At 54.7% G+C, this 15341-nt stretch overlaps 1 protein-coding gene across 2 annotated transcripts; it reads right to left on the reverse strand.

Moving 5' to 3' along the window:
• Window positions 1-2384: 2384 nt before the first annotated feature.
• SUV39H1 (SUV39H1 histone lysine methyltransferase) lies at window positions 2385-13316 on the reverse strand. Of its 2 annotated transcripts, XM_060087579.1 has the most exons (6): window positions 13245-13316; window positions 10981-11126; window positions 9024-9686; window positions 3552-3698; window positions 3340-3469; window positions 2385-2601 (listed from the first exon to the last, which is right to left on the reverse strand). In XM_060087579.1, the coding sequence occupies exons 1-6, from the start codon at window positions 13261-13263 to the stop codon at window positions 2468-2470; spliced, it is 1239 nt and encodes a 412-aa protein (XP_059943562.1). In that variant the 5' UTR covers window positions 13264-13316; the 3' UTR covers window positions 2385-2467. The 2 variants fall into 2 exon arrangements, with proteins under 2 accessions (XP_059943562.1, XP_059943563.1); XM_060087580.1 differs by lacking the exon at window positions 2385-2601 and having other exon boundaries at window positions 3347-3469; window positions 9037-9686.
• Window positions 13317-15341: the final 2025 nt, after the last annotated feature.

The raw sequence follows: 15341 nt of genomic DNA on the forward strand, positions 1-15341 counted from the left end.
TCTCGGGTGTTTGGGCGGCCCATCTCAGGGCTGTCAACATCTCAGCTGTTTGGTGGGGGTTATCTGAGGCTGTGAGGCCTCTGGGCAGTTTAGGACTCGATGATCAGGGTGTGAAGGCTCCAAATAGCTTGGGGAGCAGTACTGCAGACTGTGAGGTATTTGAGATGTTTGTGCATCTCTATCCCACGAATCCAATGCAGTGTATGAGGCAGCATCTGAAGTCTCAGAGTTCTTTGGAAGTCTGTGTCCCCTGGCTTCAGTGCAGCCTCAGTGATGTGGGGTTTGTGTCCAGGTATGAGATTGCTGAGCTGCAGGGAGATGTATGTCCCAGGGTGTGAGGTCCCTGAGGTTTGGGGGTCAATATCCAGTGTATAAGGTCTATGAGCTGTTTGGAGGCCCATGCCCTAGGTGCCCTGAGGTCTCTGAGCTGTTGAGGCTTCCGTCACCTGTGTGTGAGGTCTTTGAAATATTTGGGTACCTGTGTCACAGCATGTGCGGTCTCTGAGCAAAACCAAAGGGCACTGGCTCACGTTCAGGTTGAGGGGTGATAAAAACAAGTACATATACTTGAAACACCATCTCGTTGTTACCTGCTTTATACCCTGGCACATATAGGTGCTCAATAAATATTTGCAGAAAAACCTTCCCCCAGCACACACAAACTTTTCTCTTTGGATGTAGTAGGCAGGCTTTGGGCTCAAAACTTTGAAGAGCAGGGAGGATCCAGCTAGAATTGTGTCATATTTCTGTATCTATCTCCACTGTATTTCTCTGGTTTTTGTTTATGGCCAGTGATAATGGTTCGTCCATTTAAACAGCAATGGATTTAGCTTGCTTTTTCAGTGCATTATAAACTTTAAGTATAAAGCAAGCTTATCTTAGGTCAGGATGTTATGTAGACGACAGTGCAAGTGGTGCACTGTGGGGAGTGTTAGTCAAATGGCTGAGGTTGGAGGACCGCATGCCTGGGCGCCCCCCGGCTCCCAGCCTCTCATCTCCCCAACCCCCACCTACACAAGGTCTTCAATCCCCACACCTTGGTTTGTTCAGTCAATAATTTGTTTTATTGATGCCCATCCCAGGCTGGGTAGGGCTGAGGGATATACAAGAGGAGAATCAAGATTCAGTCCATGCCTGAAGGTCAGTCTGGGGTGGGGAACACGAGACACATAGACGGACATACAAACAGACACACAGATGTGGCATCTGGTGGCAGGGCACATAGTCTCACGTAGGGACACTCTACGCACAGGTAGTCAGGGAAGGCTTCCGAGAGAAGACCTCACAGAGGAAGCAAGCGGCGAGGCAGCCATCAAAGCCTTCGCCTTTTGTACACTTGTGGGCAGGTAACTTTTGAGACCAGTGGACCCAAGGTGAGCGCAAAGGGCCAGGGCTGGGAGGCAGCAGAGGCTCCCCTCGCCTCACCACACCCTCGCGGGTAAGCCATCCCCACCCCCATTCTCGGCCTGCGCTTTGCCTTCTGCCACATGGGCCCGTTCCTGGGATCCACCTCCGTAGTTTCCAAGGCTTCCCTGAGACAATCCACGTGGACCAGGTGCTCTGCCCAGTGCCTGGCACCTCGTCAGCACCCCATCAATGCACGTTTTGTCCTAAGTGCTATCTACAGCCTAGCCAGGTCTCAGTTCCAGCTCTGGGTACTCCCAGCAGTCGTCGCACCCCAGGTTTAGAGCTCCCAGCACCCTTTGAGCTCCTGGGAGCCCTGGGCACCTTTTAGGTACTCCCAAACGTAGAGCTCAGTCCCAGCCCACCTTAAGGGCTGGGAAAGTCTGGACTGCCTTTCACTGGCCAACAGGCCATGGGCATCCACTGTCCTTCCAGTGGCATGTGGGTGTCCACTTCTCAGACGCACAGCCCTGAAAAAGAGACCCTACGGCTCTTAGGCCAACACTAGGAGCATGCAAGCATGAGCAGGAACCAGCCTCAGACCCCAGCCTTGGAGACCCCCTTTCTTTCACTAGCACAACGTTTCTGTAGTAAGGGAGATGAGTGGGCTGGGAACCCTGGGCTCTGGTATCAGCCTGTCCTGGGGCCACTTCCCCACACCCTTGGGGCAGTGGGGAGAGGGCCTGCAACAGACCCCTCAAGCTCCAGGCAGAAGCAGGTGCAAAAACAAACGTCTTTCTATCCTGGGTCTGGGCTGGGGCTCAGCCCTTGGACCTCCTTGCTAGGCGATGAATCCCAACTGCAGAAAGTCCTGGTGCTGAAAAATCACTTCCGAAGGTGGGCAGGGGTAAGTGCAACCCATGGATGGGGCTGGGACAGGGAGAGGGGACTCCTGGAGTCTGTCCTCCCAATGGCCCCGCAGCGCCGAGCATGGGGCAGGTGGGGGCAGGCGGAGGCAGGCAGGAGGCCCTGGCAGTCGTTCCTCGACAGGAGGGCAGCAGTGGGTGGGTGGGGTAGGCATATTTAGGCCCCCATGGTCAGTCTGGCCTCAGACTTCAAAGGGCTAGAAGAGGTATTTGCGGCAGGATTCAGTCCCACACTTGCATTCAATACGGACCCGCTTCTTGGGGGAGCCGGGGAGCCCGGCCAGGCCAAAGTTGGAGTCCATGCGGGTGCTCTCCATGTCCACGGGGTCCACTGTGGAGTCATAGCCGGGGGTGGGGGGGTACTTGTTAGATAGAAGGCCTAGATGAAGTTGTCCCACTGCCCTTTTTACCACGGGACCCAGGGATCTTAGGGGCTGGGAGCAGGTCTGAGATCTGAGTCAGGAAGGGGTCATGGGGTTGGTGGTTTCAGGCAAGGGCCAGGGCTTAGCACTAGACGGGTGTTCAGGTATTAGGAAGATGGCCAGGGATTGGGGGTTCTTGGGGGGGGGGTCAGGGAGCTGTCAGGGGCAACCAAGAGGGTTGTGTCAGGCAGGGGTCAGGAATGGAGGGTCACCTGGGCATCCAGAGGGGCATCTGAACTCTCCTGCCAAAGATCCCCCCTCGAGTGTCTCAGAGGTGGCTAGTTGGTCAAGAAGGGGACTGGTTGGAGGCCACAAGGGTGTCCAGAGGCTTAGAATGAGGAAGGCCAAAGCGGGTTAGGAGCGGGGAGGGTTGGGGGACTGGGGAAATTCAGACAAGATTGGAGTCAGGAGGAGTGTCATAACTCTTGAGCCAAACATCCTCCCCCGGGAGCCCTGGGAGAAGGTGGTATGAGTGTCTCAGAATTGGGGTCCAGTGGCTGGGAATGAAGGGACCCCCAAAGGGTAGGCAGGGGTCCAGGAGTCCAGATATGAGACTGGGAGTAAGAGCATCTTAAAGCTCCTTGGGGAGGGGTCCTTGTGCCCCACGTCATCATGTGTCCCTGCCCGCGGTCCCCTGCCACCCCCACCTTGCATGTTGTAATCGAAGGTAAGCTCCTCGCCTGCCCGGATGGTTCTTGTGGCAAAGAAAGCGATGCGGGGCAGCCGCTCATCAAGGTTGTCTATGAAGACGTTGTACACCTGGAGGTTGGGGTCACACTGGGCAAAAAAGAACAGTGGGAGGGTGAGGAGGGGCCCAGCCTGCTCCTCCCGACCCCCCGCCCGCCTGCGGGGTACCCACACTGTGGTTGACAAAATGGGAGATGTTGCCGTAATAGGCGGCGTCCACGGTGTACACATCCTCCACGTAGTCCAGGTCGAAGAGGTAGGTGGCGCCCTGGCGGTCGTAGATCTGGCCCCGCCGCTCTGCCTCCTCTGAGGTAATGATCTGAGGAGAAGGCCACGGGGGAGGGGAGGTTGGCCAAGAAGGTTCAGGAAAGCCAGCACAGCTCCCAGCCCCCTAGCGTGGCCCCTCTGGAGGAGAACAAGGAAGCAAGGAGGCACCCGCACCCTGCAGCTGGCTCAGCGGGGCTGGGCGGTGTGGACACGTGCGAGGCAGTGACGCACAGGGTGTGTCAGCCCTTCTCAGGCCTCTGGAGGGCACAGGGAGTCTCAACGGTAGGCGGAGGGCGGCCACAAGGTCCAGGAGTGACAGACAGAGGTCCCCATAGTGAGAGGCCCATAGTAGGATATAGTGAGGGGACCCAGATCAAGGGCGAGGAAGAAAAAGACCCAGTGCTCAACAGAGAGGGGTGGGGAGGGTGGGGGTGAGAGAGGCTGACTGATCCAGGGCGAGAGAGCCTGAGGCGCTGCAGGACCCAGCACTAGAGAACTGAGCCAGTGCAGGGTGGGGCGGACAGCAAAAGGAACACAGAGAGTAAGCTGAGAGAGAGAGGCCTGGGAAAAGGGAGACGGAATGAATGAGAAAGGGACTCAGAAGAGAGAGCTAGAGGCAGAGTTAGAAACAGACAGAATCTTAATGCAAAAGATCCAGGGCCAGAAAAAAGGCCCAAGACCCCAAGGAGTCTGAGATCACAAAAAAGAGACCAAGGCCAAAAACTCAGAGACGGAAGAGGAGAGAAAGGGGACCAGAGCACAGAGTAGAACACCTCGCTCAGCCCTGACACCACGCACTGCCAGCAAGTGGTATTTAAGACAGCAGTAGGCACTTCCTCCTCCCCAGGTGGGTCCCCATCTGTCCTAGTAACTGGACCATTATCCTAGCCCAGTCTGTCCTTGCCTCCCAAGTGCTGGTGATGGATTCCTCACCCCAGCCCCAGCCACACCCCATCCCTCCTCTCCATCCCTCACGTCCCCTCTTCTGGGCCCATGCCTCTGGGTGAGGTCCCACGGTAGCCAAGATTGCCCTCTCCTCAGCCTGGGTGCCCCTAGACCAGGGCCGGCCTCGTTCTCCACTCCCGGGTTTCTGCCCGGCCCTCAGACACAAGTGCCAGCACAATACACAGCAGACACACAGCAGATGCCTGTTATTTGTATCCTGCTTTCTAGCTTGGAGACCTGACCTCTGTCCAGCAGTGGTCCTACAGGCAACTCGGGCACTCTCTTCTCGCCACACCCCTTATTCCTTCCTTCTCCCTTCATCAGAGACCCACTGCCCACCACCACCCTCCTGCCACACTGGGCATAAGCCCAAGACCCACCCGGGCCTCCTTCCTTGCTCATCCTCATGCCAGCCAGTGGCCTCGCTCTTCCTACTTCTGGTCTTGACCAGCCTCCGTTTTCTCTAGCCTCCTCCCTGCCTCCTCCACCATCACCTCCAGTCTCTGCTCCGTGCTGAATGCCGATCAACAACCCCCTTAGAAGACCAAGGCCTATCCCTCAGGCCGCGCTGCTCACTGCCCCATACTCCAGCTCCGTTCCTTGGGGAACCTGGCTCCCCCATACCCCCAATTTTTGTTTGTTTGTTCACTCATTCATTCAGTGGACTTTCATGAGGCCTACCCTGTGCCTGGTCCCAGTACTCAGGGGTTACAGTTGGGTGGGGGAGACACAGGAACCAGGCTTGGTCCTGGCCCTCAGGGGTCAATTTGGTGGGGAAGTCACAGGGACCAGGCCCGGTCTGGCCCTCGTGGGTCACAATCTGGTAACACAGATGGACTCAGACACCCACAGTGCTTAGAGTTTGAGAGGCAGTGGAAAAGAGATACACCATCTAAAGCAAAATGCAGATCACACGAGGGCTTTGACCAGATTGAAAAGTGGGGACTCTCCTGAGGGACAAAACAGGAGCCACAGAAGAATTTTGAGGAAGAGTACATCAAGGTCAGTTTCCCTCCACCTCCCAGAGAACACATACTCTTCCTTGTGACATCAGCTCCCAAAGATGTCACTTCTCTCTGCAGCCTTCCTGAAGCTCCCAATCCCTACCCACCGCTGCCTTCAGAAGCCTGGGATCAAAGGACAGCCTCTCCTGGGCTCATGAGCATACTGGGTGGTGTCTGGGCCAGCTTTTCCCTTTGGGCCCCTCCCCAACCAGAGGGAACGCCCACCTCCTCCCCAGTCTCCATCTTCCTGCCTGTTCTGCCCCTACCTGCTCCCCCAGTCTCCCCAGGAGTGAGTCACACTGCAAACCCTGCAGGGCACAAACGGTTCCTTCTGTCTTTTTTTTTTTTTTTTTTTTTTTTTGCCGTACGCGGGCCTCTCACTGTTGTGGCCTCTCCCATTGCGCAGCACAGGCTCTGGACGCGCAGGCTCAGCGGCCATGGCTCACGGGCCTAGCCGCTCCGCGGCATGTGGGATCTTCCCGGACCGGGACACAAACCCGTGTCCCCTGCATAGGCAGGCGGACTCTCAACCACTGCGCCACCAGGGAAGCCCCTCTCTGTCTTCTTTTCACTCCCACTCTGTAAGGGGTGGTCCACCCTGAAAACTTGAGAACAAATCAGTCCATTTCCCTGCTCCCCAGCAATTCTCTGGAGTGACTGGGGAACACAGATGGGCTAGAATCTGGCAGCCGGGAAAGGGTTTTGATGGGAACGGGAACCAGAAGACTCAGAGTCCAGTTGCTGCTCTGCCCCAGTCCCGGATATGGGATCCTGAATGTTCTCTCCCTGCCCCTGTTTCCTCAGCCAAACCCCTCTCCCAAATCCAAAAAAACAACACTCCACCAGGTTTGGCAGCACACCAATTTTAAACATTCGGGCCTCTTTTACCCACTTTACTAGCTTGGTGACTCTGAGCACTTTTCTATACCTCTCTGGGCCTCAGTTTTCTCATCTGTCGAATGGAGGTGACAATGACAATCATCCCAGCCTGATAGGGGCTGTTGTCAAAATCCAACAAAATCAGAGACGTGAGAGGGATTTCTGTTTGTTTTTGTGTTAGGAGTGGTTATGAGTACCGTAGCCTGTCAAAATCTAACAGGCTCCCTGATTTTGTGCGCCCTTTCCCAAGAAAGGAAAAACTGCTGCTAATTAGATGATGATATGGCATCATTTAATTAAACTAAAGGGAGACTCACTTTCACTTCAGAGTTGTTAAAATATGAAGAAAGTGCGTGTTTCAGAATTGATAAAACAGGCTGTGTTCTCTGCTGGGTGAGGGTGGGGATGTTCTGACAGAACGTGGAAGGGCAGCTCCCGTGGAGGGGCTGTCAGTGCAGAGGTGGAGAGTGAACGGGGGTCCAGATTGGAGGACAGTGTGGCGAACAGGTCGGGGATATGCCCTTGATGACATAACACCCGGTAGGACAGCACCACAGGGTCCCCAGAAACCGCCATGTTTACAGCTGGAGGAGTAAGGACACTAAGGAAGAATGGTGGGACAAGTATTGGGCCCAGGGTACCTTGGGGTGCCAGTGAGATGAAGACTCTTCCTCCTCCTTGCCTGTCAGGATTCTCCTGTGCTGTTGACTGCTCCTCCAAAGACTGTCAGTGCAGTGAAGCTAGGGATACCCCCTGCTCTGGACTTCCTCTAGGACTGTTGACTCCTGCGGGTGTGGACGCCTCATCCCCTGCACTGCTAACATAGCTCTGGGGCGTGACATCTCTTCCACACTGTCACTGTCCCTCTAAGGTCTGGACATCTCCACCAGAGTGTCAGGGCACTGAGGGTGTGGACACTTCCTCCAGGCTGTCAGAGTCTCTTAGGTGTAGACCTGAGCTCCTTCAGACTGTCACTATCCCTCTGGAGTGAGGACACTTCATTTTCCTGAGTGTCAGGGCAGTGTGGGTGTGGACATTTCTTAAGTCAGACCGCCAGGGTCTTCTGGAGAGCCTGCTCTCTTCCTCAGGTTGCTCTGGGACGTGGACACCTCTTCCTACAGATTGTCAGGACCCCCCTTCTCTAGACTGTCAGGAACCCTCTGGGCTGTGGTCACCACCTCCTTCCTCTAGACAGTCAGGTCCTTCAACATGTGGACATTTCCTCCACCCGACCACCGGGATTATCTGGGGTGTGGACATCTCCTTGTCCAGACTGTCAGGGTCCTCTGCAGTGTGGACTGCTCTGCTTCTAGACGGTCTCTGCCCCGCCCCCAGCCCCGGGGGCTATGACCCTCTCTACTTTACAGTTCCTCAGAGCAGGAGCCTCTCCTCTTCATCAGTGTTATCACTACAGTGTAGACATCCTCAGGTGTGCATCCCTTAGGCCAATTCTGTCACTTCCCAGCCATGTCATACCCCTAAGAGACCCACAGAAATACGGAGGTGTTTGGGGTTGTCATCGTGACAAGGCACACACGTGGATTTAAATGGTCATGGTCCAGGGACGTTAAATGTCCCCCAATGCATGAGACGGTCCTACGTAACAAAGAACTGCCCCATTCCAAATGCCCACCACGTCCCATCTTAGAAGATGACACTTGCTGTTGCAGATATTTGCTAGTTATTCACCCAAATCCCTTTTTGTTTTCCACCTGGGCATATGGCTGAATCACACTTCACAGCTGCTTTGCACTGAGGTAAGGCCAGTGACTCGGTTCCAGCCAGTAGGTGCGGGCAGACATGATGTGCACCACGTCTGGGCCTGGCCCCTTAAAAATCTCCTCTTCTGCACCCCCCGAGCCTACTTGTCAGGCAATGCTGAGGATCAGAGGCGACTCTAAGGCATGGCAAAGGCACAAGAGGGAAAGAACCTAGGTGGCCACGCCGTCGTGTGGAAGGATAGGACCCAAATGCCCACACTGGAGGAGCAAACGGACTTATAGCGTGCAAAGCCATTAAGATGTGGGGCTCGTCTGGTCCAGCGGCCAGCCTGCTGGACACAGCCCCCCTTCCCCCAGTGTCCTGTGCGGCTAAAGGAGGAGGTAGCCAACCTCCCCAAGGCATGTCTATGTCCTACTCCAGACTGTGTTCCTTTTGTGCAGATTAGTAAAAGGTGCTCCTTCCGGGTAGGCACTGCTTGGTGATAAGCTGGACCCTCGTGAAATGAGAAGAGGAAGTGCCTTTTCAGGTGATGCAATCCTGTGCAGACCACACGGCCTGTTAAAAGGAACGCTGCCTGGATTTCAGTTCCCGCTTTCCTCTTTGCTAGGTACCCTTATGAAGTCAACCCAGTCTGGAGGTATTTCAACGTGCCTTTACCAGCTTGGAATACTCGCCCCTGCCAGGATGTCCCTCTCACACTCAGGTTAACCCCCTCAACACCTTTCCCACAGGGAAAGCAGGGAAGCTGCAGGCACACAGTGGGGAGAGCTGGGTGCGCACGGTGGGAACACACGTGGGGAGAGCTGCACACAGCCCCGTCTCCCTACCTCTCCCACGTACTCCATGACGAAGCTGTTCTTGCGGATCTTCTCCAGCGTGCGGACACCCCAGCCACGTCCATCATCCGTGCGGAAGATGCAGAGGTCATAGCGGATGCCCTTCTGTACCACGCGGTTGGGGCAGTCATAGCCACAGCGGCAGCGGGAGTTGCACTCGTAGATGGGCAGCCCGGCTCGCAGGCGCACCTGGCCCTGGTCATTGTAGGCAAACTTGTGCAGCGACGCCCCAGGGCAACAGCCTCCAGCAGGTGCCCACAAACAGTCTTGGCACTCGCAGCCCACGGCCACCTGGTTGAGGGTGATGCCCTCACCGACACGGTACTCGTTGATGTACACGAAGGCCCGTGGGGGGCCGTCCAGGTCCACCTCGTTCTCCACAGTGATGCGTCCCAGGTGGCTGCGCTTGGCGTTGAGCTCCTGCTCCCAGCGCCGGAGCGCCCGCCTCTGCTTGGCCTTCTGCACCAGGTAGTTGGCCAGGCTTGGGTCCAGGTGCCGGGGTGGCTTTGACCGGTGGTGCCGCCGGAGCAGCTCCCTTTCCAAGTCCTTGTGAAACTGCTTGAGAATGCGTACACACTTGAGATTCTGCCGTGGCTCCCAGGTGCTCTCTGAGTCTGGGTACCCACGCCATTTTACCAGGTAATACTCCTGTTCCTGGGGGGTGGGGTGGGGAGGGATGGGGTCACTGTAAGTGACAGACGAGACCCTTGGGCCAGCCCTCATGGGACTTCCATCCCAACGCCTGTGGACAACACCCAAACTGTTCCCCCGTTTCCTGGAATGACTCTGTGCACTCTAGAGCACGGGCTCTAGAGTGAGGCTCACTGGGTTCAAATCCCTCACTCCCGCTTACTGTCTAAATCCCAACTTTTAATTTAATCTCCCAAACATATTCCCTCCTGCTAGCTGTTCAGCCCAGCTCTCGAAGTCATCCTGGACTCCTTTTTCTCACACTCCCCACATCCACTCTCAGGAAATCCTGTCAGCCCCCGCCTTCAAGCTACATCCAGAATCCTACACTTCACACCTCTGTCACCGTCACCACCGTCATCGCTCGCCTGGAGTGCAGCAGCAGCCTCCTCACCTGTCCCCCCACTTCCACCCTTGCCCCTACAGTCTGTTCTCCGCGCAGCAGCCAGAGGGATCTTTTCTTGCTGAGTGGCAGCTATAGGATAGAGTTTAACTACACAGATTCTACAACTAGACAAATCCTGAATCTGCCGCTCCCTAGCAGTGTAAACTTAGGCAGTTATTTAACCTTGCTGGGCCTGTTTCTTCATCTGTAAATAAGAAAAAAAAAAAGCTGACATTTTTCTAGCATTCGTTATGTAGCAGGTACCGTTCTAAGCAACTTACATGTATTATTAACTAATCTAACCCTCACAACTCTATATGAGGTACATACTACTAATTATACCCATTTTATAGATGAGGAAAATTAAGTACAGAGAATTTGGGTAAGTATCCCGGGGTTACAGAACCAGTATCTGAACCCAAGCATGCTGGCTCCAGGCTGCTCTCTTAACTATCCTGCCATTATCTCCTCTGGCAACAATAACAGTTCCCATTTTACAATGCTGTTGGCGGGATTAAATGAGTTTTTGATGAGTTAATGAGTTTCTGAAAGGAAGTGCCTGGCATGCAAAGTGCTCAAAACCATTAACTGTCATTATCTCCACTCCTGGGCTCAACATCTCAATCTCTGCAATTTGGTTTGTATTCCTAGGGAGGTGGGAGGAGAGATTTATTCTGGCTCCTGCCCCTCTCTCGGAAAGCCACTTAGTTTTCCCACCTGTAAAATGGAGATGATAAGAGGGCCTACTAATCCTATTTTTTTAAGATCAGAGGAGAAAATTACTTTTGGAAACAGATGTGGGTAATTGGGGGTAAGGGGGCAGGTGACTTCCTTGAGTCACCCCTGCCCCGGCCATGGTCACCCCAGACTCACGCGGATCTTTTTGTAATCGCACAGGTACTCGACTTCAAAGTCATAGAGATTCCTCTTGGAGATGCCAAGGGCAGGGCAGGAGAGTTTGGCCAGCCGGCACAGGTCCTGTAGCTGATTCCAAGAAGACTTGCAACACACACTGCAGCCTAGAACAAAGGGGGCCAGAAGGAACTATTGCTGGGCACCCTGGCAAGGCCAGGGGTCAAAGAGGACCCCAAATCCTCCCTGGGACTTCCAAAGGACTACCTCAGAGTCAGTGAAATTTAATCCACAGGCCTTCCTAACGCTAAGACCCTTCTACAACAAAAATGTGCCACTCCCATCTACCCCAGTGTTCACTGTCCAAGGCTTTCCCTGGAGCAGCAGACTTCCAAGTGGGATCTGCTGCATGGATTGTCCTAAAGGAATCTATTCCCAGAGCTTCCAGCTCCCTCTATACCATTCCTTAAACTGCCTGCAAACCTGCCTGGAGTTCAAGACCTAACCATCCTTCTCCCCACTTTGCAAAAGAAAGAGAACAACCCCCTCCATCTCAGTAGGGTGCATTTCCCCAAGGGGTGTGGGTAGGGATAGGATTAAAACCTCCAGGGCACCAAACAAAGGCGTAACTAGAAAGACTGGTCCATAATCCTTTATCTGAAGCTCCTGGGGCCAGATGTTTTGGAATCCAAATTTCTTTTTTAGATTTTACAAGTGCAGTTCTAGGTACATCCCATACATTCCCTAACAACCCCTAGTGTGGTCAGGGCATCAAGCCATAATCAAATACATCAATAGTTCTGTAGCAAAAGTCTGAATTTTCACAAAAATAGGAGAAATAAAGCTGCAAGATAGTGGCACTGAAAAGTCCCTCCATATAGCCTAGTTTTACCACTGAATGATACCAAATTTAAGTTTTCAGGGCTTTTTGGATTTCAGAATTATGAATAAGAGATTGTGGAGTGGTATCAGATTACAGGACGCTTCCCCAAATGGTTAGTGTAGGTGCCTTAAACCCACAAGGTATATTTTTTCACGCTGCATTTTGATTTTCTCTGTCTCATCCACATTACTGTGAAGGGTAAAGCTGGCCCAAAGGGATGTGCTCTGAATTCAAGAACACACAGAACAATATAGGTTAGTGACAGCAATTATTTTAAATATACCTGGAATGTTTTGGGGGGCTACCAAAAGTTTTCAGGACACAGATTTTTTTATTTTTAAAAAGGCTTCTTTCGGTTCAAGGCGTATTCTTAATTACTGTGCTTTAGAAGCCATTTTATCAAATCATTTTACAAAACCCTTATTCCAAATATAGTCAGTCCTCAACCTATTTCATCTTTTAAAAATGTTTAATATTTTCTACCTTCCATTACAAAAACCAAACATTTAAACTCATGATGAAATACTCTAGATGTCAACCTACAAATGTACAAGAGCTTTGCAAAATTATTACGTGTGCATTTCCCCCCCTCCACTTAGGCAGGCCTAGTGGAGACTCGGCCTGTACCCACGCCTTCCTTTCCCTGTGATGCCTCTCCCTTTCAAACCCTTAACTTGCTTTTGAAGCCCCGCTAACGTGGTCCCAACTCACATCAGCTGCTGTCTCCGCACTGACCACAGATGGACTCTCCTACCCTCAAAGCTCCCCCTCACACCTGTGGAACCCATCCTCCCCGCAGCTTCCCTCACCCAGAGGGGCCCACCTTCCCCAACACACTGAGTCACCCCTCCTTCCCCGCGCATGGGGGAGTCCAGCTCTCCCCTTAGGGAAGCCCCCTTCCCCTCTTCCTGGGTGAGCCCTCTCTGCCGCAAACCCCTCCCCCACCACGCTGTGAGGAAATACCCTCCCCCAGAAGAGTCCCCCGTCTCCTAACTCTGAAAAGGAGGTCCGTCCCCTTCCCTCCCCTCCCCTTCCGGCGTCTCGCGTGGACACCAGGAGGGTAACGGTCACCGGCGGCCAATTTTCCCGCGCGCGGGCGCGGCCTCCCAGACAAACCCCCGCGCGTGCGCGCGCCGTCCGGTCGCGACCTGCGGCGCGCGCGCCCCTCCCGTGTCCCCACTTAGCCCCGTGCCCGCCGCGTTCCGAGGCACGCGCCCCCTCCCCTCAGCCCCGCCCAGCCCCGCGCGCCAGGCCCGCGTGCCCCGAGCTCCAGCCTTTCGGCGCCGAGCTTCCGGCTCCCGACCCCGTGGCCTCGGACGCCGGGGCCCCGAGCCAGCGACGCCACCCCTCCAGCCCACCCGGCCCGGCCAGCGGGCCCCCGTCGCTGCCGCCACTGCTTCACCTTTTAAATTTTCCGCCATCTTTCCCCACGGCTAACTACATTCGGGCCTAACCGGCCTCGCGAGAAGAGAGCTCGCGCGGGCGTGGCCGAGAACGCGCAGCCTATTGGCCGCACCGTGCCGCGAGCAGCGTCCGCGCGGACCAACCAGCGAGCCGTGACCGGACCCCTCCCCGCCACCCGGCTCGGTCCAGAAGGCGGGTGCTCGCCGGCGCTTTCCCAGAGTGCGTCTGGGAGGCGGCGGCGGCGGCAGCTGAGGTTGCCGGAGGCCCTGCCCGTAAGCCGGTCTGTCTGTCACGCTGTCAGCCAATCACGTTGTCAGCCAGCTGCACGGGGGGATTCTCCGTCCTGTCAGACCCCCAATTACCGCCGTCAGTCCGTCACCACATTTTAACCCCAAGCAGGCCGTGACTCCCCGGGTGGATTACCTCCACATACAGCTTGCTCAGTCAGTCACCCGACTCAAATCAGACAATCACCACGACCACTGTCTTATCAGACCTCCGCCCCCCATTCACACTGTCAGTCTGTCAATAGCAGCATCCATTCGTGCCCTCGGGCCAGCTGCGAGGCCCTCAAGGCAGACACACGGCACTGACAAGAGCTACGCTGCTCGCTGCTCGTCAGCCAGCCTGTCATTCCCTTAGACTGTCCCTTCATCGCACCGATAGTCGGTCCAGCAACTGGGCTCTCTATCTACCCTGGCTATGGGAGTAGCTCCGAATCCCCTAGGGAGAATCTTCTCACCCAGGAAGCCACAGCGACCAGCTGGGTCCTCGGGCTGGCTGTGATTATGTCAGGACAGGCTGTCATTGTCAGCATCTAATGTAGCCCTGGCAGTCGCACTCTCCACTGTCAGTTGGTCACTCTGTAATTCCCTCAGGTTCCTCCTCATTCACACCATGATCAGGCACTTTATTCCCTCAGAGCACGTAGTCACAGCAGCTAAAGCCTCCAGGCCACCTGTCAGTCGTCAACAATCTGTCATTTCTCAGGCAAGGCATGCCCCCCATTGGTCGATCAGTCAGCAACCTCTGACCCCGGGGCCCTCTTGGGGCGGCTGTGATTCTAGCCATGGACAGCCATGGGATCAGGCAGCTATACTGATCTTTCAGTGGGTCAGCTGGTCTGTGACTTGTTCAGTCTGCCCCTCATATCAGTCAGCCAGGTAGCCATTCTCAGCATCCGACTGACCACATGGTCTGTCAAGCATCCTGTGATTTGGTCAGGATAGACAGTCAGTCACCAGATACAGTTGCCTATCAGGAGGCCACAGATGTGTCCATCAGTCAGCCTGAAATTCCCTCAGGGTAGATCTCCTTTACACATCGCCAGACAGTGTAACATCCAGACAGCCCCTCGGGCTGGGTGTGATTCCTAGCAAGTCAGCCATTTGCAACGTCCCGCCACCGATGCAGGCAGCAACAGCGTGGATCATCAGTCAGCCAGCCTGTAAGTCCCTCAGGAGGCTGCCCATCTTTTGCACCATCAGGTCACCAGCCCCAGCCTGTCCCAGGCGGGCTGTAATTCAGTTCGATTTTCAGTAGCTCACAGTGTCAGGAAACTGCACTGTCATTTCCTCAAATTGCCCCTCTCCCTGTCAGTCCGTGAGTTATGTAGTCAACCAAACAGTTATACAGTTAACCAAACGGTTATTCTGTGCCTGCCAGGCCAGCTGTGCACCGGTTGGAGAAATGGCTGGTCAGGCTGAGGTTCCATTAGTCCCTGCTTGCTGTGAGTGGAACAGTTAACAGTGAAGTCCCACCATAGATTCCCCTTCCCTCCCTTATTCCTTCTAGAACAGAGTCTGATGCTGGTCCTCACATGCCCCCAGTCTCCCTCCACAGGCAGGACCCTCCCAATCCCAGGAGTCCAGAAGGCTTGTCCAACCCACGAAAGTGGTTTAAGGCATGACCTCTTTCTTCCTGAATCTGGGGGAAAATGTAGAGGTTTATGGGTGTTGGGAAGCATCCCTTGGTCTTCCCCAAACAGTACAGTGTAGTGGGTAAAGGCTTGGATTCTAGAGCCCAAGTACCTAGGTTCAATCCCAGGTCCACCATTTACTAAAGTGTGTGACCTTAGGCAGTTTCTGCATCTGTA

The sequence above is a fragment of the Mesoplodon densirostris genome, chromosome X (assembly GCF_025265405.1).
Source record: "Mesoplodon densirostris isolate mMesDen1 chromosome X, mMesDen1 primary haplotype, whole genome shotgun sequence".
Classification (NCBI taxonomy): Eukaryota; Metazoa; Chordata; class Mammalia; order Artiodactyla; family Ziphiidae; genus Mesoplodon; species Mesoplodon densirostris.